Source organism: Pleurodeles waltl, chromosome 10 (genome assembly GCF_031143425.1).
Source record: "Pleurodeles waltl isolate 20211129_DDA chromosome 10, aPleWal1.hap1.20221129, whole genome shotgun sequence".
In the NCBI taxonomy this organism is placed as follows: Eukaryota; Metazoa; Chordata; class Amphibia; order Caudata; family Salamandridae; genus Pleurodeles; species Pleurodeles waltl.
In genome coordinates, this window is record NC_090449.1 from 250854932 (window position 1) to 250878007 (window position 23076).

At 50.9% G+C, this 23076-nt stretch overlaps 1 protein-coding gene across 1 annotated transcript in view; it reads left to right on the plus strand.

Moving 5' to 3' along the window:
- DNAAF8 (dynein axonemal assembly factor 8) overlaps positions 1-23076 on the plus strand; it is an 882921-nt gene that overhangs the window by 661651 nt on the left and 198194 nt on the right. The window contains exon 27 of the mRNA XM_069210337.1: positions 4507-4627. Within this exon, the coding sequence (XP_069066438.1) occupies positions 4507-4627 (121 nt within the window). The remainder of the gene's footprint in view (positions 1-4506; positions 4628-23076) is intronic.

The following is a 23076-nucleotide window of genomic DNA, read 5'->3' on the forward strand; positions in this document are numbered from 1 at the left end:
AAAGAACAACCTGAGAACAAATGAATCTGTTGAACATAAAGTTGTAGGGCTATACCACATCCCTTTCTGTGACCTATTCTACAATGAGGGCACATTAATATGGCTTTCAGAGCACTACTTTACCTCAAAACTATTAGTACTTTGGTTGCATAAATTGGCACATATAAATGATCACTGTGACGTGAGGGACAGTACTAAATTTGTGCTACATCAATCCCTCTGTGGGATGGGTATGCCTTGACGTGATTTCTGGCCATACTGTGTCACTGTACCTGGCTTTTGAGCCCCTACTAGGACGAAATCATTCCTGGGTTGCTTGTGTTCCTGTCCAGGGAGGACCTGGCCTGGCGTTACGGCCTAGACTGTTCCCATTGCAGCTGGTTCAGGACTGATTTGCATATGGCTGGGTCCAAACTGAGATGGCATAGTGTGCAAAATAACAGTGGACTTGGATGGGGCCCCAAGTAATTACCAGTGGCTGATGTTAATTCATGCATTGCATCCATCACTTTTTTGTATACTGTAGTGTGTCGCTTTAAGTAGGACGAGTATGCCCAGACGTAGGCCCTGTGCACACTGTGTCAATGGAACCAACCTATACTTGGCTGATGAGCCGTAACTAGGGCAAAGCCGGTCTGGTGTGCTTGTGTTCTGGTTCAGGGATGATCTGGCCTGGCAGTTTGATCTGGACTGTTCCCACTGGAGCAGGGTCAAGACTGGTTTGCATATGGCTTGGGTCCTGACTGAAGTGGCTTGGTGGGCAAAGTAACAATTGACTGGGATGTGGCCCGATTAATTACCAGTGGCTGAGATTAATTCAAGCATTCTGTACATAATTTTTTTAAAATCTACTTTAGTGTTTTGCCGTAAATGGGACTAGTATGCCCAGATGTAGGTCCCATGAACACTGTCACTGAAACCAAGCTCTACCTGGCTGAAGATCCCTAACTAGGGCCAAACCAGTCTTGGGTTGCTTGTGTTCCGGTTCAGGGAGGACCTGGCCTGGCAGTTCGGTCTGGACTGTTCTGATTGGAGCAGGGTCAAGACTGATTTGCATATGGCTGGGCCCAAACTGAGATGGCATGGTATGCAAAATAACAATGGAATTGGATGCTGCCCTGAGTAATTACCAGTGGCTGGGATGAATTCGAGAATTCCATCCATCACATTTATGTATACTTTATTATGCTTGTTGACCCACCCAGACCAAAACTATTTCCTAGCAAGCTGACGTACTTCACCAAGCCTCAGACGATTATTTCATCATGTCGGAAGTCCCATGATTTGAGTTCATTGCTTCGTTAATGACCATAGATAGAGAAAAGGCATTTGATTTGCTGTGCTGGTCTTATCTAGTCATTGTTAGCAAAATATTAAGTTGCATTAAGTTGCTTTACTTGCATCCCATGGCTAGAGTGCGAACCGGAAGTATCTTTTTAGATCACATCAGGTGAGGAAGGTACCAGACATAGTTGCCCTGTCTATCCTGTCCTTTTGACAATGGCAGAAAGTATGGGGTTGAGAAGGGACTGATGGATACCAGTGCTCTACATATTACCCTGCTATATGCTGATGGCATTTTATCACAAACCATTCACCTCTGGAGAATATAAATAAATATCTAACTTTAAAGAAAATTGTGATAATTTATGCCTTTTTTCCAATGCAGAAACCAGCAGTAAAATCCCTGTTGGGCATAAACCCATCCCCATTATCCAGGACTACTTCAGGTAACTGGGGAATCAGTTATATCATCTGTAGTCTGAGCTCACAGCAGGCCATATAGTAAATACAGAACTTTGTGCCATTCTAGAATAGCCTATTTCTCTCAACAATGGGAAGGATCCCCCTGTCTAAAATGGTGATACTTCTACAACTCTTATATCTTTTGTTAATATACTGGGAATTTTGCTCACTGTTTTGTAATTTGTATTCCATGATGACAGAGTTAATATTGAATGAATTAATGCATGGTTTACAACACAAGATCTGCTTGTCATTTAACCATGGAAGGTTATGAGCTCCAGATTTTGAACTATACTAAATAGCATCCGCACTGTTATTTGTAACAGCATGGAGTCCCACGTTTTAAGCACTGGAGACACAATACTTATTTGTATCCCTGGTATTGCTCTGTGGAGCCCTGCTTCAGAAACACATAAATAAAAAAATGTTACCTTTAAATTACTGATGACGGCTACATACTGCTGGCACTGATATCTGGTAAGATCGGCTGCAAATCAGTATATTCCCTGGATTGGCAATTGGAGGGCTTGAGGGTCACGCCTGGGTTGCTGCCTGGGTTTGATGTGGACCTTTGGCAAAGCTACTTCTTGCTAATCTGTTGCACTTTGGTCTACTTCAGAACTGCAAATAAGTGAGTAGAGACTATGAGCAGCGTTACCTAAATCCTGTCATACAGCACTCTAACCAGAGCAACACAACTAACCTGGGATAGAGGAGAAACTGAACATGGGGATAATACGGTTTTATATGAGCCGTTGATTTTGGGTGAGAAGTGTAAATAGAAAACCTCAACTATATTTTGGGAGTTGATGAAAATGATTGAAAAAGAATACCCCCTTACTTCAAGGCTAAAGGGTAGAAGTCTTTGGAAAAGGACGAAGATGGTAATACGCAGCAGAAAATCATACTGGTTGTGGCCACAGTACCCAGAAACTTTAGGGTTACGCTGGCCACAGTATCCAAAAAAGTTTGGTTTAAGCCAATCTAATTTAATTATCTACATCTGACTTACTTTGTGCTAGCTAGGCTGTACCAAGTATTCAACGCCAATTGGGCTGCTGCCCTAGTTACCACAGTCCTGATGAACATTACATCCACATGGTTTGAAACTGCCCAGTGCCAGTGCCATATCGCCTTACGTGTGTGCAATCCTTGGGTATATAAAACACAGCAATTGCTCCTTAATATCTTCCCCCATGATTCCCTCACTCAGGCAAGGCCAAATATAGGAGAAGATTTATAGACCTAGCATTTTTACTGACTAACCAAAAGATAGCCAAGGGTTGGAAGACATCACATGCTCCTTACATATGGGTATGGCAATCTGATGTAATCAGTTTGGCTTCATTATAAATCGCTTTCCTTCACTCAGACAACTCTAAAGGGCTGTGTCTTAGATAACATTTATTATCTAAACATGATGGAAGGATGCACTAGATAAATTCACAAAGAAAGCCGTGATGCACCCATGTGAACAAAAGGCTCGACATGGGAAGGACTACGACCTCAGGGCACAAGTCGAGAGCTGCACAGGGAGTGAACTGTATGGCACACTGGTGACCAAATACGACCCCCTAACTTAATCCACTTATAGGTGAAGCCACACTGATTGGCATTTGTATTGCCCGACATCTGAGGTAACTTTGTGAAGCTCATGGTATTGTCTGGACTGAATAGGGAACAATTTCAAATAAGGGCAAAAGTCAAATTCATACGAGGGTGAATATGGAACATTTTCTTGTGAAAAAAAAATGACGTAGGGCTACATGAATCTAAATTCTTTTAATGGAATAGCAAACGTTAACATTCTTCCCAGATTCCACAGGAGTAGATTAAATTGAGTTAACGAGTTTGGTAGCAGAAGAATTTGCACTTTGTGGAATAAACAACAGATCCCTTATAATGAAATGCTCAGTCAATCTCACCAAAATGGTAAGTAAGGAAACGGCTGCCACAAACGGGCGCTTTAGAGCCTTTCTGCCAGAAGCAGCTGCCGATACTTTTTGGGGCGGGGAGGTACATGGGGAGAGGGGGTGTTTGCGGGGGGCATTTAAAAAAAAAAATACACCACTGCACTGCTCCTCTCCTGCAGGCACAGGCTCCCAGCCTGCCCTGCGACCAATCCTGACGCTGCTCAGAGCAGCATTAAGATTGGCTGGCAGTGCCCAGCCAGGGCACTCCCATGCAGACTGGGAGCCTGTGCGTGCTCTCTCCAGCCCGACAACACAGTGCTGGGCTACAGAGAGCACAGTGCGCATGTGTGTTTGGCCGGCCCGAGACAGCCAGCCAAACATACATGCGCAATGAGGGGGGAGTGCTCTGCACTCCCCCTCAGTGCTTGTCATCCCCAAAGTACTCCCCCTTGTACTACAAAACGATAATAAACATAGTTTATTATCGTTTTGTAGTAAAAGGTATGCAGCTGCTGTTGCTCGTGGGGTGGGCGATGCTCCTCCGCCCTAGCGGAGGAACCGCGCCTGCTTTCTGCATCAAGTCAATAAACATTTAATAGAAAAACCTGTAAGACCGTAGAAGGGTTCTATAATGAATTACAGTACTGATCTGAAAAAACCCTGCAGGGGCCACCTAATTACAGGATATATTTTGTTTCTGTCTCGCTTGAATGTTCCAGTCCTGGTTAACTTAGTTCTGAGTAATCTTTCCAAATCCACATCAGACTTGTGCACAATGACACATCTCTACAGATGAGGACCCAGTGATCGATTGATTAATTCTCTTTTTCTTCTATGTCTTTTGCAGATCTTCAGTGTTCGATCAGATCCTCTGGTCAGACTTGAATTCCACCAGCAACGTCAAGTGGTGCGACGACAACTCAGCCGACAGTTCAAGTCCTCAGGCTCGACAGCATTACTTTGTCTGAGTAAGGAAACTGAAATGTTGTCAATGGAAATCTCTTCTGTTTTTTCTGTATTGGTAACCAGAGCCAGGAGAGAATCTCCAAATGTCTGCCCGAAGGAATTAATCAGTAGCCTTACCTGACTCAGGCTCGCTAGGCAGAAATATTTGCAAATTGGGAGGATAAAAAAGGATAAGGCACCTCCAATAAGACACAAACCCAATATTGGAAGACACCAAAATTGAGCACCAACCTTATTGTGTTAAAACTCTCAGTTCTCACCATTTCATCCCTAAATACTGCTGAAACCCTACACTCAATGGTCAGGTTGGTAGCCAAAGCAAATCCAAAGCCTAAGCTGGGGAGTAAAGTCTCAAGATGCTCAAAGTCCAAAGAAGAAGCATCCATGCAGTGTTGTCATGCGAAAAGGTTTCCTGAGCCAGTGTCCATGTTGCAGTTGCAGGCTAGATGACATAGGGCTTGATTTAGAGTTTGGCCCAGCAGTTCCTCCGTCACAAACATAACAGATAGCCTGTCCGCCGTATTACGATGTCCATAGGTTATAATTAAGGCTTCTGGTTTTATGGTATTTATTTAGCTTTTCTGCCTGTATTTATCCACATTTATGTTTTGGCCATCTTATTGGTAATTATGCATATTTTTTTTGTGTGTTGAGAATAAATGTACTAATGAAATAGTATAATTCCACATTTCTTTTCTTAATTGATATACATACAGTCATACTTTAGTGCCTGTCACGTTTTAGCAAATTAATCAGCCAAATATAACAAAACACTATACCCTCATGTAAATATTAACAGTATGTACAAATAAATGCTAACATATGCCTGTATTTATGGAAATCTCATCCAAATTTTAACTCCCCGTGCAGTCTATCTGCTCAGCTATTGGTCTGCGATTCATGAAGGATAGCACAGAAAGTCACTTACAAGAAGCACAATTGTCTGTATTTTTCCATTTTTAAAAATAGAGACAGACAGGAAACACGTTGTTTTCTGTCTGAATTTATCTATAAAAATCAGCAAAAATTGAAAACTGGGAACCTTAGTTATAATGGAATTGTAATACAGCAGATGGGATATCCATTACGTTTGTGACAGAGTAACCCCATCCACCATACTCCAAATCAGACCTATCGTCCAGGAGTTTGGGAAAGTGGAAAGTGCCATGCGGGTGCTGTAACACTTGGCCTTGTCATCCTTTCTATCCAAGTGACAACACTCATGTCAACTATATATCATCTAGGGGCAATGGTGCATTAAAATGTAAACTCAAGGGGAGCGAACAAGAGGTCCTGATATCAAGGAACACCATCTAGAAAAAATGCACGACCAAAGCTGACAATTTTTGGTTATGCCTTTAGACAGCCACAAGCAGTTACACGTACTTAGGTGGAGCGCCACCTCTCCTTCTAGCAGTGTCAATAAATGAATCCAAGGCAGAAGCAGCTCCACAGATTATGAGCTAGAGAGAGAACCGGCCCAATGGGTCTGATGAGAAGAATAAGCCATCGGCCCTCTGGATCCAAAAAGAAAGAGTCTGACTAAACCAGGCCATCCAAGAAAACCGGTTATTTGGACTTTCACTTACCATATGCAGTTTAACAGCACAATCTGGTCCAGCCCAAGTCCAAAGGTATCTGTCTCAGAAGAGATAAATAAATAAAATCGGGTGCATTGATGGTGGAGCCTCCCTTTAATGCTTTCTCAGAGCAGAGGAGTGGCCTCTGCAGCCAGTACCTGCGTTCCTTTTGCTTAGGCTGATGGGTACCTGTTGAGTGAGGTGGTCAAACCTCATAAACTTTGGATGTACAAGGGGAGGAGGAGGTAATATAGCTTCCATAGTTGGCATTTAATCAACGCTGATTCTAGTTGAGTTTCTTGTTAAGATATATCTGCTTATTTTACCTTGATTTGTGTTAAGATTTAGCTTCTTTATATTTTGTTTCATATTCACGATTCTTTATTGAGATTTTGTTTCAAAGCTTAGTTATTGTGCAGTTGTTTGTTCTAGGGTTACTTGTTTATTTTGATTTTTTTTTTATTATTTGCACTCCTTTTGTAATTCTTCAATGATAATCATGCCTGGAGCTTTTGAAAGTGGTGGAGCCTTAAATACTTAATACAAATTCCACCAAGCCAGCAAAGTGGTCGAGGGTAAAATGGATGGACATTCTTCTAAGGAGATAAAGAGTCAATGGTACATTTTACACAACAGTTTTTATAAAAGTGGCTAAAAACCAGACTTTACGAATGGGCGTTCATTACATATTCCAATACTTTCATGAGGTGAAGAGAAAGATTACCCCTGCACAGGGGCCATTGGGGATATCCTGCCCCTAGGAAAGCTTTTGAAAAAAATATAGTGAGAAAGAATTGTACATTTCCAGCACAATAAATTAGCCAAAAAGATAAAGTTTGCAGACGGTTAATCTTTTTGGATGTGCAGTTTCACAGGACCTATAATTTGTAACATGTCATCCTTCCCTTTTCAATTAATTCAGCCACATATACTGACTGAGTACATGGACAGGAAAGGACTTGGAAAATGTTACAAGATCTCACAATCTCCGCTGTAGACAGCAGAACTGAACCGAATTTACCCTTTCAGAGAGCAGATTTGCCACTCATGTCTTAAGCAGCAGTATAGTAATATCATAAAATCTGTATCAATACAGATTATGCACTGCTTCTACAATGATCATGAAGTAGCAGCGAGAGCAACAAGTATCTTGACCCATCAAAGAAACAACAACAGACAAACCCCCACCTCCAAATAATTACAATTTAAATATTAGGCTTAAATCGGTTTTACAATGCAGTAATGTTGCCCCATACATACTCTTACTATCTTCTGGAAAAACACACAACTGCTGCCATTTAACTCAAGCTTTTCATTCATGGTAAATGAATCAAATTAAAAGTATTGTGTATTTGGCCGAAAACAACACTGCATTAAATCCCTTTTGAAAACCACAAGTAAAGGTAAAATGGAGGCTTGAATAGGTTGAGAACACCTAGTCTAATCTGACACTGCACCTTTGAGGAATTCTAAGAGCGTTTGTTTTACTGACTCGCCTTAGAAGGATCCCGAGCTCTGTTGCCTATTTTGGTTTGCATTTTTTATTGAAACAATAATAGTAGTCAGTTCATTTCAGTTCTTTAAAACTTTATTCAACATTTGACGCAAATATCATAAAAATAAGAAAAAGTTCAATAAATACCATCACGAATAAACAGCTTAAAACCATATATCATACCTACATAATCAACCATAAAACTAAGTTACATCGTCAAATTACAACATCAATTTCCACAATAGTTCTTGCTAAAGTGTGCACCTCACCCCACCATCATAGAACTCAGATCACAACAAAAGCCCCTTTAATGCAGATTGAGATCCATAGGCTGTTAACCACAGCAAACCATCAGTGTTTTTCACTAACATTAACCCCCAGACTCCTCCATACAAAAAGGGCCTCTTTAATGTACGCCACAACTGTAACACAAATCTCCTCGATCCACAACCTTGTAAAATAGCTGAGTGGGGGTGGGGGGCACAATTTCTAAGATTAATACTCAGCATAAAATGTTTAATATACTTTTTCCTAATTTCAACAAATAACTTCCAAAAAGTGCATTGTGCTTTGTAGTGAGGTTCTGTCCCAGGGGCAACAAACATGCGTGCACAACCAATTGTTCATTTTGGGAAATTATACCATGATATGAATCAAGTCCAATCTATACGTAAAAAGAAAACCTCTCAAAACCATTTGTTATCAACAACATATACTGTTGTAGACCTGGATGATTTTCCCTGTCTAGATAGCCAGAGGATGTAACTTTCATACTTTCACTATTAATCCTGACAGCCTCAAACACACTAATCTCCACATCTTTAAAGGAGTCTTTACTGAGTAGTGTACTAACAGTAATATGCCGCAAAATCACATAGTGCAGTTTCTCAGCCCAAACTTTCAGATATCTTGATTCAAACAATGCTAGATCTCACTAATTCCCTTTAAATTCAAAGTATTATATGTAGGGTTCTGACTACTGTATAAGTTACGACCTTGGCATGACACTGTACAGTGTGCTTTCCCACCCACAGGTGACACGGGTGAACTTGGTTCAGTGCACTGGCGATGAATGTGAAAGACAGATCTGATAGAGACCTCTAGCCACAGGTTCCTTACCTTAGAATTATCGTCAGGAGTCAGACTGGGTCTGGAATTTTTTGTGTGAGCAATATCCCCACATGCCATTAGCTGGCATCGTTCGGGTCCGTGTGGCATAATTTGCGTCGGAAGTAATATGCACAGTGCCTGTATAGGCACTATACCAGCACGCTGGCAACAGTTCTGTTCTTTCCGTGCCAGTTAGCGCAGATCCAGAGAACAACTACCACCAGTCACTTTTTGTCTGACCCTTTTTCAACCCGTATGTTGAAGATTTTTGAGACATAGGCCCTCATTCTGACCCTGGCGGTCGGTGATAAAGCGGCGGCCAAGCCGCCAACAGGCCGGCGGTCTAAAATATGCAATTCTGACCCTGGCGGGAACCGCCAACACAGCCCGCCAACTTAACACTCCGACCGCCACAGCGGTACAAACAAACAGCGCGGCGGTTCCCGCCAACAGCCCGGCGGCAGACAAAGTACCGCCCACCCTATTACGACCCACCAATCTGCCACCTTTTCCGGGGCGGGAGCACCGCCGATAAGAACACGGCGGAAACAGACTACGAACGGGAAAACGCTCACCTCTACGCACTCCACGCGAGATTCCGGCAGTATGGAGCCAGAGTTGCAGGTCATCCCCGCACTCCTATTCCTGCTCATATACCAGGAGCACGCCCGGCGGCGCGGAAGACATCGGTGAGTACGGCACCTACGACACAGGGGAGGGAAAAGATTACCGGCACACACCCACCCACCCACACCCACTACAACACACACATCAATGCATTCCCACAGATCACTGTCACAACCCACAAACCACCCCCCTCCGAAATAATGCAAAGACCAAAAGAAGAGATCATAAACGGGCAGATATATTGAAATATGTACACCATTAATCCCAATAAATAAATAAACTATGTACAAAATATATACAGCTACTAAATGTAGTCCAACCACTGTCCGTGGATCACAGGGGTCCTGTGCAAAGGGGCAAGGCCCAGTCCCACGACAAGAACTCCACGGAGAGAACACTGCAGGGGCATCAGAAAGAAAATAGGACAGGCACCTCAGGGGGAAGGGAAGGGGGGGCACCTCAGCCACTTGAGTACACGACGCCAGATCCACGAGGGGACTCCATGACCACTGGCCCATCCTGGGGAGAGCAAAGCCACAGTCCAAACAGTCCATACAGTGGGTGGCCTGCCCACTGGGCCATCCTGGGGAGAGCAAAGCCACAGTCCATACAGTCCATACAGTGGGTGGCCTGCCCACTGGGCCATCCTGGGGAGAGCAAAGCCACAGTCCATACAGTCCATACAGTGGGTGGCCTGCCCACTGGGCCATCCTGGGGAGAGCAAAGCCACAGTCCATACAGTCCATACAGTGGGTGGCCTGCCCACTGGGCCATCCTGGGGAGAGCAAAGCCACAGTCCATACAGTCCATACAGTGGGTGGCCTGCCCACTGGGCCATCCTGGGGAGAGCAAAGCCACAGTCCATACAGTCCATACAGTGGGTGGCCTGCCCACTGGGCCATCCTGGGGAGAGCAAAGCCACAGTCCATACAGTCCATACAGTGGGTGGCCTGCCCACTGGGCCATCCTGGGGAGAGCAAAGCCACAGTCCATACAGTCCATACAGTGGGTGGCCTGCCCACTGGGCCATCCTGGGGAGAGCAAAGCCACAGTCCATACAGTCCATACAGTGGGTGGCCTGCCCACTGGGCCATCCTGGGGAGAGCAAAGCCACAGTCCATACAGTCCATAACAGACCCCACTGCCACTGGAGGAGGCAAGTTGGCCAGAGGACATCCTGCAGCCCTGCCCGAGATAGATCCTGCCCTGCCACGTCTGCCAAAGGGCCAGCGGTTCTTGCCCTGAAGGGCCCAGTTCAGCGGTTCTTGAGACGGCGGGGCCCAGTTCAGCGGTTCTTGAGACGGCGGGGCCCAGTTCAGCGGTTCTTGAGACGGCGGGGCCCAGTTCAGCGCTCCTTGCCTTGAAGGGCCCAGTTCAGCGGTTCTTGAGACGGCGGGGCCCAGTTCAGCGCTCCTTGCCCTGAAGGGCCCAGTTCAGCGGTTCTTGAGACGGCGGGGCCCAGTTCAGCGGTTCTTGCCCTGAAGGGCCCAGTTCAGCGGTTCTTGAGACGGCGGGGCCCAGTTCAGCGGTTCTTGAGACGGCGGGGCCCAGTTCAGCGCTCCTTGCCTTGAAGGGCCCAGTTCAGCGGTTCTTGAGACGGCGGGGCCCAGTTCAGCGGTTCTTGAGACGGCGGGGCCCAGTTCAGCGGTTCTGGAGACGGCGGGGCCCAGTTCAGCGGTTCTTGAGACGGCGGGGCCCAGTTCAGCGGTTCTGGAGACGGCGGGGCCCAGTTCAGCGGTTCTTGAGACGGCGGGGCCCAGTTCAGCGGTTCTTGCCCTGAAGGGCCCAGTTCAGCGGTTCTTGAGACGGCGGGGCCCAGTTCAGCGGTTCTTGAGACGGCGGGGCCCAGTTCAGCGCTCCTTGCCTTGAAGGGCCCAGTTCAGCGGTTCTTGAGACGGCGGGCCCCAGTTCAGCGGTTCTTGAGACGGCGGGGCCCAGTTCAGCGGTTCTGGAGACGGCGGGGCCCAGTTCAGCGGTTCTTGAGACGGCGGGGCCCAGTTCAGCGGTTCTGGAGACGGCGGGGCCCAGTTCAGCGGTTCTTGAGACGGCGGGGCCCAGTTCAGCGCTCCTTGCCTTGAAGGGCCCAGTTCAGCGGTTCTTGAGACGGCGGGGCCCAGTTCAGCGGTTCTTGAGACGGCGGGGCCCAGTTCAGCGGTTCTGGAGACGGCGGGGCCCAGTTCAGCGGTTCTTAAGACGGCGGGGCCCAGTTCAGCGGTTCTGGAGACGGCGGCCGGTCTATGGCCAACTGCTAATTGCCTGGTGGTGCCCTCCTGGCCAGCGGGGATGGTGCTCCTTCACTGCCCACCTGGGCTGTGGGTGGTGGGGCCCTCCTGGCCAGCTGGGCTGGGTCCTCCCTGGGCAGCGGCTATGGGGGTGGTGGGCTCTCCCGGGGCAGCTGTGCCGGTTCCTCCCGGGGCAGCGGCTATGGGGGTTGTGGGCTCCTCCTGGGCAGCAGGCCTGCTGCCTGACCTCTCCGACTTGCTGCCCTTGCCCTCCTTAGTCGTGGGCCTGTGGCCCTTTCCTCCCTTTGGAGCTGTGGCTGGTGACTGTCTCTGGGTGGTGTCCGGGGGGGATGTAGAAGGCGGGCTCCTGCGGCGACCCTTCCGCCTTCTGCTCCTCTTCCCAGGGGGTGGGCTGGCTGTCCCCTTGCTGCTGGGCGAAGATCCAGACATGCGGGCTGGCGGGCTCCAATACCCCTGCACCCTTGTCAAGGGGGCTGCAGGGCTGGTGGTGGCTGAGGTGCTCTTCTTACCCCGACGAGAAGGAGGGGGGGGCTCAGGGTCAGGAAAGAAGTTAGTAGTGGCGAGGAAGAGCTTCTTGGGACAATGGAGAGTGGTAGGTACAGTGGGAATGGGAGTGGAGGGAGAGGATGTGGTTGTAGGTGAGTCACGTTTGCTGTCTTTGGGTGCAGGTGCAGGAGGGATAGGCTGTCGTGAGGTGGATGGCTGTTGGGTGGGTGGGTGGCTGCGTTTGTGTGGTGTGGAAGAGGGGGTGACAGACACAGTGGGAGAGGACACAGGGGACGTGTAAATGGCAGTGGGGGTGGTGACTGCATGTGTGCGGACTGGAGTGGAGGGTGTGCTGGTGATGGAAACATTGGCTGATGGTGAGGTGAATGGAGGTGTGAGTGTAGACGTCACAGGGAGGGAGGAGGGAGACGAGGAGGTGGGGGTCACAGAGGTGGTAGTGACTGTTGGCATGTCTGCATCGGAATGTTGCATGTGTGAATGTCTGCGTGATCTGTGGTGCTTATGTTTGGATGAGCTTCTCTTGGGTGTTGAGGTGTGTGCAGGCTGGTCTGATGGTGTGGGTGGGACAGGCAGAGGAACAGGAGACTGGGAGGAGGGAGTTAGTAGAGGCAGGCAGGAGACAGGGACAATGGCTGCCGTCAGTGCTGAGGCCAGAGCCTGGAACGATCGCTGATGGGCAGCCTGACCCGAATGAATGCCCTCCAGGTACGCATTGCTGCGATGAACCTCCCTCTCCACCCCCTGGATGGCATTCAAAAGGGTAGTCTGCCCAACAATGAGCGTTCGGAGGAGGTCAATGACCTCCTCACTGAGGGCAGCGGGGGTAACAGGGGCAGGGCCTGAGGTGCCTGGGGCGAAGGAGATGCCCGGCTTCCTGGCAGAGCGGGCACGGGGCGAACGCTGAGGGGCTGCTGGGAGGGCGGAGATGGTGCGCTGGGTGGCGGCTGTACCTGTAATGGCGGGGGGCACGGATGGTGCCACCCCCGCAAGGGAGCCCCCTTCCGAGGACGTGTCCGTGTCGCTGCAGGGTCCAGTCGTCCCCGTCGTGGAGCTCCCCTCGCCCTCCGTCTCACTGGTCCAGTCTGACTCTGTGGCATGGCCCTCCTGGGCCATGTGAGATGCAGCTCCCTCCTGCCCCGATGCCACTTCTCCTCCGCCTGATGATGCTGATGCACACAAGCACAGAAAGACAAACAAAAAGGGGGGGGGAGAGAGAAATAAAGGGATATTGAGTACATGGATCTCCGGTACAGTTAGCGGACATGACAGACACAGATGCCCCCTGCACTAAGTTGCGCACTTGGGGTACGCTACGCATTCCGTGGAACATGGCCTACACGCCTAGAGTTGACAACTGCACCCATGGATGACACGGCCCAGGGATGGCTGTACTGACAAACTACTGAGGGTGGTGGCTGGGGACACAGGGGCTTACGGGGGTGCCCAGCCTACAGATATCGCCCTGGCCTAGGGGGACCCCCAGCCCTCCTCCCCCACCCAGACACCTCCACTGCGCGACAACAGAGTAGATAATGCTTGTACTCACCCCCTTGTGTCTGCTGTGCTGCCCTCACGCGCCCATCCAATTCAGGGTAGGCCACCGCCAGGATCCGGAACATCAGGGGGCTCAGTTGACGGCAGGCACCCCGCCTACGTTGGGAGGCCATCCCCAGCAGAGACTCGGCGGTCTTCTTGGTCCCGCGGCGGATGTCCTCCCACCTCTTGCGGCAGTGGGTGCCCCGTCGATGGTGGACCCCCAGGGCCCGGACTTCCTTGGCGATGGCACGCCAAATCCCGATCTTCTCATGGGCGCGGACCTATGTGACACGTACAGGGAGGGAGAAATACCACGTTCAAGTTTCTCAGCATTTTCCTTTCCAGTGGCCCAACGCCCCCATCCCCGCCAGGCCCCCCGCCATGCCCAACATGCCCCCCATCCCCGCCAGGCCCCCCGCCATGCCCAACATGCCCCCCATCCCCGCCATGCCCCCCGCCATGCCCAACATGCCCCCCATCCCCGCCAGGCCCCCCGCCATGCCCAACATGCCCCCCATCCCCGCCATGCCCCCCGCCATGCCCAACATGCCCCCCATCCCCGCCAGGCCCCCCGCCATGCCCCCGCCATGCCCAACATGCCCCCCATCCCCGCCAGGCCCCCCGCCAGGCCCCCCGCCAGCCCCAACATGCCCCCCATCCCCGCCAGGCCCCCCGCCATGCCCAACATGCCCCCCATCCCCGCCATGCCCCCCGCCATGCCCAACATGCCCCCCATCCCCGCCAGGCCCCCCGCCATGCCCAACATGCCCCCCATCCCCGCCATGCCCCCCGCCATGCCCAACATGCCCCCCATCCCCGCCAGGCCCCCCGCCATGCCCCCCGCCATGCCCAACATGCCCCCCATCCCCGCCAGGCCCCCCGCCAGGCCCCCGCCAGCCCCAACATGCCCCCCATCCCCGCCAGGCCCCCAAGCCAGCCAGTGGCCCCAAATCCATATTGAATTAAACTCACTTGTTGGTCTGGAGGACCGTAGAGTAGCGCATACTGGGGGAGGACCCCATCCACAAGTTTCTCCAACTCCTCTCCAGTGAAGGCAGGGGCCCTTTCCCCAGTCGCAGCAGCCATTGTCCCTTCCAGACCGAGGTCACAGCAACACTTGCAGTATAGGTCCTCTCCTGTGAAAGTTCAAGTCGCAAGTGGATAAGTAGATAGAAAATGGCGGTCACGTCCGCGGCGGTGCGTACCGCGGCGGTGCGTCCCGCCACCGCCGGCGCCCTTCGCCATTGGCTCCTGAAACCCATAGGCTTCAATGTTAACCAATGCGGCTTCGCGCCGCGGTCTTCGCCCGCCGCCCGCCGCGGTGTGCCACGCCAGCGCATTGACCTCACATCCCATTGTCACACTTCACAGGTCAGGCAGCCGCCATTTCCAGGGCCCACATGGCTCAATTTCAACTGCGTCACACAGGCCTAGGCCTTGCATAGCCACTCAGACACGCCATTCACTGCATAGAGAATCGTATACTGTGCTAGCTGTGAGTACGTACCTGTGGGTTGCTTGACTGTGTGCTCCATGTTGTCCTTCCTAGGCACCGTCCGCTGGGTTGGGCGAGGAGACGGATGAATCCTCCCGTGTACCGACCGCTGGTGGACCTGTCGACAATGGAAGAACGCCACATTATCCTGACCTACCGTCTTAACCGTGCCACTATCCATGAACTGTGTGCCCAGCTGGAGCCCGACCTGATGTCCCCCATCCGCCAACCCACAGGGATTCCCCCTCTGGTGCAGGTCATGTCAGTACTACATTTCTTGGCAAGTGGGTCATTTCAGACAACCGTGGGAATTGCTTCCGGGATGTCTCAGCCCATGTTTTCGAAGGTGTTATCCAGAGTGTTGTCTGCCCTGATGAAATCCGTGAGGAACTACATCATTTTCCCTGAGGTGGGCGAATTGGCTACAGTGAAGGGTGATTTCTACGCCCTTGGACATATTCCCAACGTAATTGGTGCCATTGATGGGACCCATGTGGCTTTGGTTCCCCCAAGAGACAGGGAGCAGGTGTACAGGAACAGAAAAAATTACCATTCAATGAACATCCAGGTGGTGTGTTTGGCTGACCAGTACATCTCGCATGTAAATGCCAAATTCCCAGGGTCAGTGCATGACGCCTACATCCTCAGGAATAGCAGCATCCCTTACGTGATGGAACAGCTACAGAGACACCGTGTATGGCTAGTGGGGGACTCTGGGTACCCCAACCTGTCGTGGCTACTGACCCCAGTAAGGAATCCCCGGACCAGGGCAGAGGAACGGTACAATGAGGCCCATGGGCGTACTAGGAGGGTGATCGAACGCACCTTTGGCCTCCTAAAGGCCAGGTTTCGCTGCCTGCATATGACAGGTGGATCCCTAATGTACTCACCTAAGAAGGTGTGTCACATCATCGTGGCCTGCTGCATGCTTCACAACCTGGCTTTGCGCCGCCAGGTGCCTTTCCTGCAGGAGGATGGTCGAGACGGTGGTGTTGTGGCAGCGGTGGAACCTGAGGAGAGTGACGAGGAGGAAGACGACGGGGCTGAAACAGACAACAGGGACAGAATCATTGAACAGTACTTCCAATAGGACACAGGTAACATTTCAAAGATAATTTAGTAAATGTTAACTACTCTCCAGCATCTCTGCTGCCTGTCTATTTGCCCCAGTGTATGATGACTGAGTTGTGGCTTTTCCCTCCCTATTTCAGATCTGGGGTCCCCACTACGAGTCCTGTGCTTCGTTTCCCCATGGACTACAGCTTTGTGGCAGCTGTTTGTTGACTTCACCATGTACAAGGACATATTTGCACTGTCATGTCAATTACAATCTATTGAAATCACAGCCAGACTCCTGATATTTTGGTGCAAAATAGGTGTTTATTTAAGTGCTCAAAATGGGATGGGTGGTTTCAAGTGGGTGGGGGCTATGGTGAAGGAATGTCCATGGCAGAGTCCAGAGTAACAGTCACACAGGTGCATTGTCCAGAGGCCTGTGGAGAGATGGAGCATGGGCAGTTCAAGGATGGACAGGGTGACAATGTGGGACAGTGGGATGACATCAGGTGGTATCCTTTGCTGGCGGGGGTCTTGACATCCTACTCTGTCTTCTTGCGAGATCTCAGGGCCCTCTTGCGGGGTGGTTCTTCTCCTGCAGGAGGTGGGGGTCTGGTGGGCTGCTGCTGTGCGGGGGCCTCCTGTCCACTAGCGCCGGCGGAGGTGGATGGCTGTTCTTGGTCCAGGCTAGTGGCAGGGGCCCTTGGGTGTTGTTCAGTGTCCGCCCTGCTGTTTACGAGGTCCTGCAGCAGCCCTACCATGGTAACCAGGGTGGTGTTGATGGCTCTGATGTCCTCCCTGTACCCCCGATAGTGTTCCTCCTGCAGCACCTGGATCTCCTGGAACCGGGCCAGTACCGTCGCCATCGTCTCCTGGGAGCGGTTGTATGCTCCCATGATGGTGGTGAGGACCTCGTGGAGAGTGGGTTCCCTGGGCCTCTCCTCCCCCCCCTGTCGCACAGCTGCCCGCCGAGTTGCCCTGTTTCCCTGGGCCTCTGCCCCCTGGCCGGTGTGCCCACTACCACTGCCCCCAGGTCCCTGTTGTTGTTGGGGTGGTGGGTTATCCTGGGTGCCCTGTAGTGGTAGACACACCGCAGATTGACGCGCCCTGGAGACAGAGGCATGGGCCCGCTGGGTGGGAGCTGTGCTGGTGTTCCCAGAGGGGTTTGGGTCTGTAGTGGCCTGGGCCTGTGTGAGGGGAACCGACTGTCCAGAGGTCCCCGATGGTCCGGGCTGGTCATCGGTGTCCAGGTCGACAGAGCTGCTGTCATCGCTGACGGCCTCTTGGGTGGGGGGTGTGGATAATTCTGGCCCCTCCGCCGCGGTGTGTTGACGGTCGGGTCCTGCAGGGGTATAGAGGTATGGTTATAGTTTAAATGTGTCGCATATGGGTGTATCTGTGGGTTCTCGTGTCCCCAAGTGCTGGCATTCGTGTGTGGGGGCTTTGGTGAGGGTGGCTTGTGGGGGGGATGTGTATATGCATTGGGCATGCTTTGGTGATGGGTGTCCATGCTTAGTGGACGCATGCAGGCCTAGGTTTTGGGATGTGTGGGTTGTGATGGTGAGACATTGGCGGGGAATAGGTGTGCTGGGGGTGGGGGTGAGGATGGTGGTGGGGGTGAGGATGGTGGTGGGGGTGAGGATGGGGGTGAGGGTGGGGGTGAGGATGGGGGTGGGGGTGAGGGTGGGGTTCGAGGATGGGGGTGAGGGTTGGGGTTTGATTTGGCATGCAGGTGGGGGGGAAGCAGTATTGAAGCTTCAACTTACCAGTATCCATTCCTCCGCCGACTCCTGCGAGGCCGTCAGGATGCAGGATGTTCAAGACTTCCTCCTCCCATGATGTGAATTGTGGGGGTTGAGGTGGGGGTCCTCCGCCAGTCTTCTGCACGGCGATGTTGTGCCTGGATACCATGGAACGCACCTTCCCCCGTAGGTCGTTCCATCGCTTCCTGATGTCTTCCCGATTTCTGGGGTGCTGTCCCACTGCGTTCACCCTGTCGACAATCCTCTGCCATAGCTCCGTCCTCCGGGCAATGCTGGTGTATTGTATCTGTGTGCCGAACAGCTGGGGCTCTACCCGAACGATTTCCTCCACCATGACCCTGAGTTCTTCGTCTGTGAAGCGGGGTTGTCTTTGGGGTGCCATGGGGTGGTGTGTATGATGTGTGGGGTGGAGTATGTGTATTTAAGTGAGTTGAGTGTGGTGGTGTGTGTTGTTTTGTGTGTGGATAGTGTGTGGGTGATGGTGTTGAGTGGCTGTGGCTGTTATGTTTTGGATGCTGGTGTCTCGCTCTTGCCTTCTTTCTGAATTTTTAAGCGTAGGGGTTTGTGGGTGATGTGGGTGTGTGTTTTATATTGTATTGTGTGTGTGGGAGTGGTGTGTGTATGTGTATCAGGTGTGTGGGATTCAAATCGTCCAATGTGGCTGAGTTTTGTTCGTTTGTGTGTATTCTGACCGCGCCGGTGTGTCCCGCCAATGGAATACCGCGTTTGAATGACCGCCGCGTGGATTCGTGGGTCGTAATGGGATGGGCGTATTTCTGTTGGCGTGGCGGTGGAGGTTTGGTCACCTCCACCTTTCCGCCGACCGCTGGTCTGGCGGTCTGTTGTGGCGGTCGGGTTTTCGGAGGTTTGCCTTCTGCGGGTCAGAATGACCGTGGCGGGTTTCCGCGACCGCGGCGGGATTATGGAGGATTTCTGACCGGCGGTAGGCGCCTTTTACCGCCGAGGTCAGAATGACCACCATAGTCTCATTGTGTGGCAGGGATATCCGCGAGGAAGGCTTGTTTTAATTCCTTTGGCACCTGTCATTGGCAAATCTCAGTGACGGATCCACACCTCATCTGCCTTAGGTGTCTTGACCGTGATCACGACGCTAAGACCTGCATCGATTGTCGAGCTATGCACCCCAAGGCCTTGAGGGAGCGATCCTTCAACCTTGTTTTTTTTTCTTGTTTTTTTCTGAAATCTTTTTATTGTTATTTCAGCTTTACCATAACAATTTGTCTTTTCATTAACATTAATACAGCAGACATTCGTAAATGTTAGGCATATTGCCTAGTTATAAGAGTGAACAGCAGGTAACAAGACATGCTTAATGATATCAACCAGAGCAGTGGATGGAGCATTCAAACATGCATTGTTGCCCGATCCTTCAACCTTGTTGCTGCTCGATGTGTGACACTGAGATGGTCTTGATCCTAGTCGAAAAGAAGGTCCCTGGATCACCCGTGGAGCCATTTCAAGGGATAGTCATCGTACTTGAAGTTGTCCTGGTGTTCAGATGAGTCCCACAAACATAAGAAGAACAAGAAGTTTAAGAAGTCTTACGTCTGTCAAAGTCATCAGACCAATGTGCGTCGGCACACAAGGCCTGGCTTCACCGTGGTATTTGGCCGAAAACAACACTGAATTAAATCCCTTTTGAAAACCATAAGTAAAAGTAAAATGGAGCCTTGAATAGGTTAAGAACACCTAGTCTAATCTGACACTGCACCTTTAAGGAATTCTAAGAGTGTTTGTTTTACTGACTCACCTTAGAAAGATCCGGAGCACTGTTGCCTATTTTGGTTTACATTTTTTATTGAAACAATAATAGTAGTCAGTTCATTTCAGTTCATTAAAACGTGTTGTCTCTGCGCCTCCCTGAGTTTTCAGCACCCAGAGCAACCACTCCCTAATTCTGAGCATTTTATGAGGCTATGCACCTCATATTTGGGGGGTCCTTCCCCACTGGAGTGCCTTTGGGCCTCACAGCTTTGGAAGGGACATCCTACTGGGCTTCTGTCGGTTGGTTTGCCCCCGGGGCCAGTTGTGCCCCCTGGATCCTTCGTTGGATCCAGACCAGCTCTGGTCAAGCAACCTCTACCTTTCCAGGAGCCAGCTCCACTGCCGACGTCCCTGGTGCCGCCTGTGCACACCAAAGGTGCAGTGACCATTCTCATCCCCATCTTTAACCTAGAGCTGGATGGGCGTTGTCTGACGCCGATTCCAGCACCAACTGGAGGCATTCCATCTAGGTCAAAGACTGTGGCCTATTCCTTTTGGCTAAGACTTGTGGATGATTGAGAGGGACCACTGGACTCTGATGAATACTAGCCCCTAAATGTCACAGACGACGCTTGGTGTGAGAATTTTGGAGGACGCCAGTTGACTGGACACCTCCCGAGATACTGGCTTGGCTCTCCTCTTACCATGGCTACAGAGGCGGGAGCTTCATTTGCTAATGCTTGGGAGGGGGGTGTCCGGGATCCTGAACAGTCAGCTGCCCTCTGTGACTGTCAAGACAAACGTGTTAAAGGAGGTGCTTTAGCCTGGAGCCACCCATTCGAACCACTTCTCCCATTTAACAAAGCCCTCACAGATGTCCTACTTGAGGCCTGGTACAAGCCCTGCACAGGGGCTCCTTTGAATTGGACAATTGTCCACTGCCCTCGCCCCACCCCAAGGGACCCCAATTTCCTCACCCGAAACCTCACCACAGAGATCTTGGTAGTCCAAACCTCCACTTCTAGAGTAAATCCTGGAGCATTTCCTACCACTCCACGGGGAATCCAATGCGGTGGTCCATGAACACTGCATGCCTTTTGGGCCGATACTCCCACTCACTCTGGGACTCAGTTGAGCAGGTGCTCCGGGTGGCCTTGCAGGAGGCCTGAGCCATACTCTCCCAAGCTATTGCTGAGGGGAGGGATGCAATTAAATTCGCCGTTTGCTGTGGGATGGATACAACTTACTCACTAGGCAGAGCGGTTTAATCATCTGTGACCCTGAGGCACCACGTCTGTTTGAGAACCACTGGCTTTCTGGGGAATGTCCAGACCTCGCTCATGGACATGCCATTTGATGGCTCCCGTCTCATTGGAAACAAGGTGGACACAGTGCTAGAGCGCTTCAAAGACAGCAGATCCACGGCCAGGTCCTTGGCCCTTTCCATGGGTCCTCACCAACCCAGTCTGCTTTTCGATTCTTTTGTGGCCATGGAAGTGACTGCTAGCCATCTCTTTACTGGAACAGCCACCACGACCCACAAGCTTCTCAGCCCCTGCTTGTCTGAGGATGCAGTACCCACAGACCTTGTGGGTCAGGTAGCCAGAGGTCCAGCCAGTAGACCCCCCAACACCCGATAGCAGCAGCCTCCAAGTCTCTTTAGTTTGCCCTCCAACCATCATGGGCATCCAATGGGAGGCAGTATATGCCATCACCTGCATTACTGGAGGTTAATAACATCTGACCGCTGAGTTCTCCAGATTGTCAGAAGGAGCTACTCCCTTCCCTTTGTGACTACACCACCACCCATGTCCCCCACTTGCAATAGACTGACAGAGGACCACATCTCTTTGCTCCGCCAGGAAGTGGCACCTTTGATGGCCAAGGGAGCCAAAGAAAGGATGCCAGAATCAGAAGTTGGTTGTAGTTGTTATTCTCGCTACTTCTGGTACCCAATAAGGACGGAGGCCTTCACTCTATACGAGACCCTCTCAATTCCTTTATGAAAAAAGGAGAAATTCCAAATGCTCGCTCTCGTTCAAGTACTGTCTGCCCTGGACCCAGGAGACTGGATGGTGGCATTGGACCTGTTGGACGTATATTTCCATATTCTTATCCTGCCTGCCCGCAGACACTATTCCGGCTCGTGGTAGATGTTACTTCCGGCTTCTGGCTCCTGGTAGGCCTTAATCACTTTCAGTTTGCCGTGCTCTTCCTTGGCCTTAGTAGTGTCACTTGGGTGTTCCCAAATGTGATGGTGGTGGTACAGCTTATCTGCGGAGCTCAGAGGTACCAGTTTTCCTCTGTCTCCAGGACTAGCTGTTAAAGGTGGGCTTGCACTAGGTGGTTGTCTCCTACCTCCAGACTACGGCGGACCATTTGCATTCGCTGGGGTTCACTATCAATGTGCCGAAGTCACACCTTATCCCATCTCAGACTCTCCCTTTCATCAGTGCAGTTTTGGTTTAGCCCCCCGAACAGCGAGTCCAGGACATTCGGACTATGAAACCAAAATTTCAGCCTCTGTCCTAGAATTTTGGTGAGACTGACTCTGAGGCTGCTGGGCCTGATGACGTCCTACATCCTGCTGATGATGAATGCCTATTGACATATGTGGGCTCTGCAGTGGGACCTGAAGTTCCAGTGAGCGCAACATCAGGGATGTCTCTCCGACATGGTCCAGATCTCAGAGGGCACTTCAAAAGATCTATAGTGGTGGCTAACGGACTGTGATTGTGTCAGCAGCAGACTTCTCTCCCTTCCCCACCAGATCTGATTATAGTGACAGATGCGTCACTCCTGGGAGTGGGGCAGCCATGTGGGAGATGAGAACATCAGAGGACTTTGGCCTCCTATGGAATCAGGACTCCACATCCACCTTATGGTGCTCTGTGAGATCCGATTGACACTGAAAGCAGTTCTACCCTCCATCAAGGGAAGGCTAGTGCAGGTGTTCAAGGACAACACTACTATCATGTGGTACTGCAACAAACAGGGCGGAATGGGGACATGACCCTTGCCAGGAGGCCCTGTGCTTCTAGACAGGGCTGGAACTTCATTTCCCTGGTGGTTCAACAAATGGTGGGCTCTATAAACTCCAGAGTGCCCAAACTTAGCCGAAGATGCTCACCAGATCACAAAGGGTGTCTCCAGCCAGAAGTGGTGTAAGGTCTCTTCCAAGAGTGGGGAAAGCCTTGGTTAGATCTGTTTGGCACCACCAAGCAGTGTCAGCAGTTTTGTCTGCTGGAGTTTCCAAGGCGACTTTTGCTCCGAGATGCTTTTCATCTCAAGTGGAGCTTCAGCCTCCTGTATGT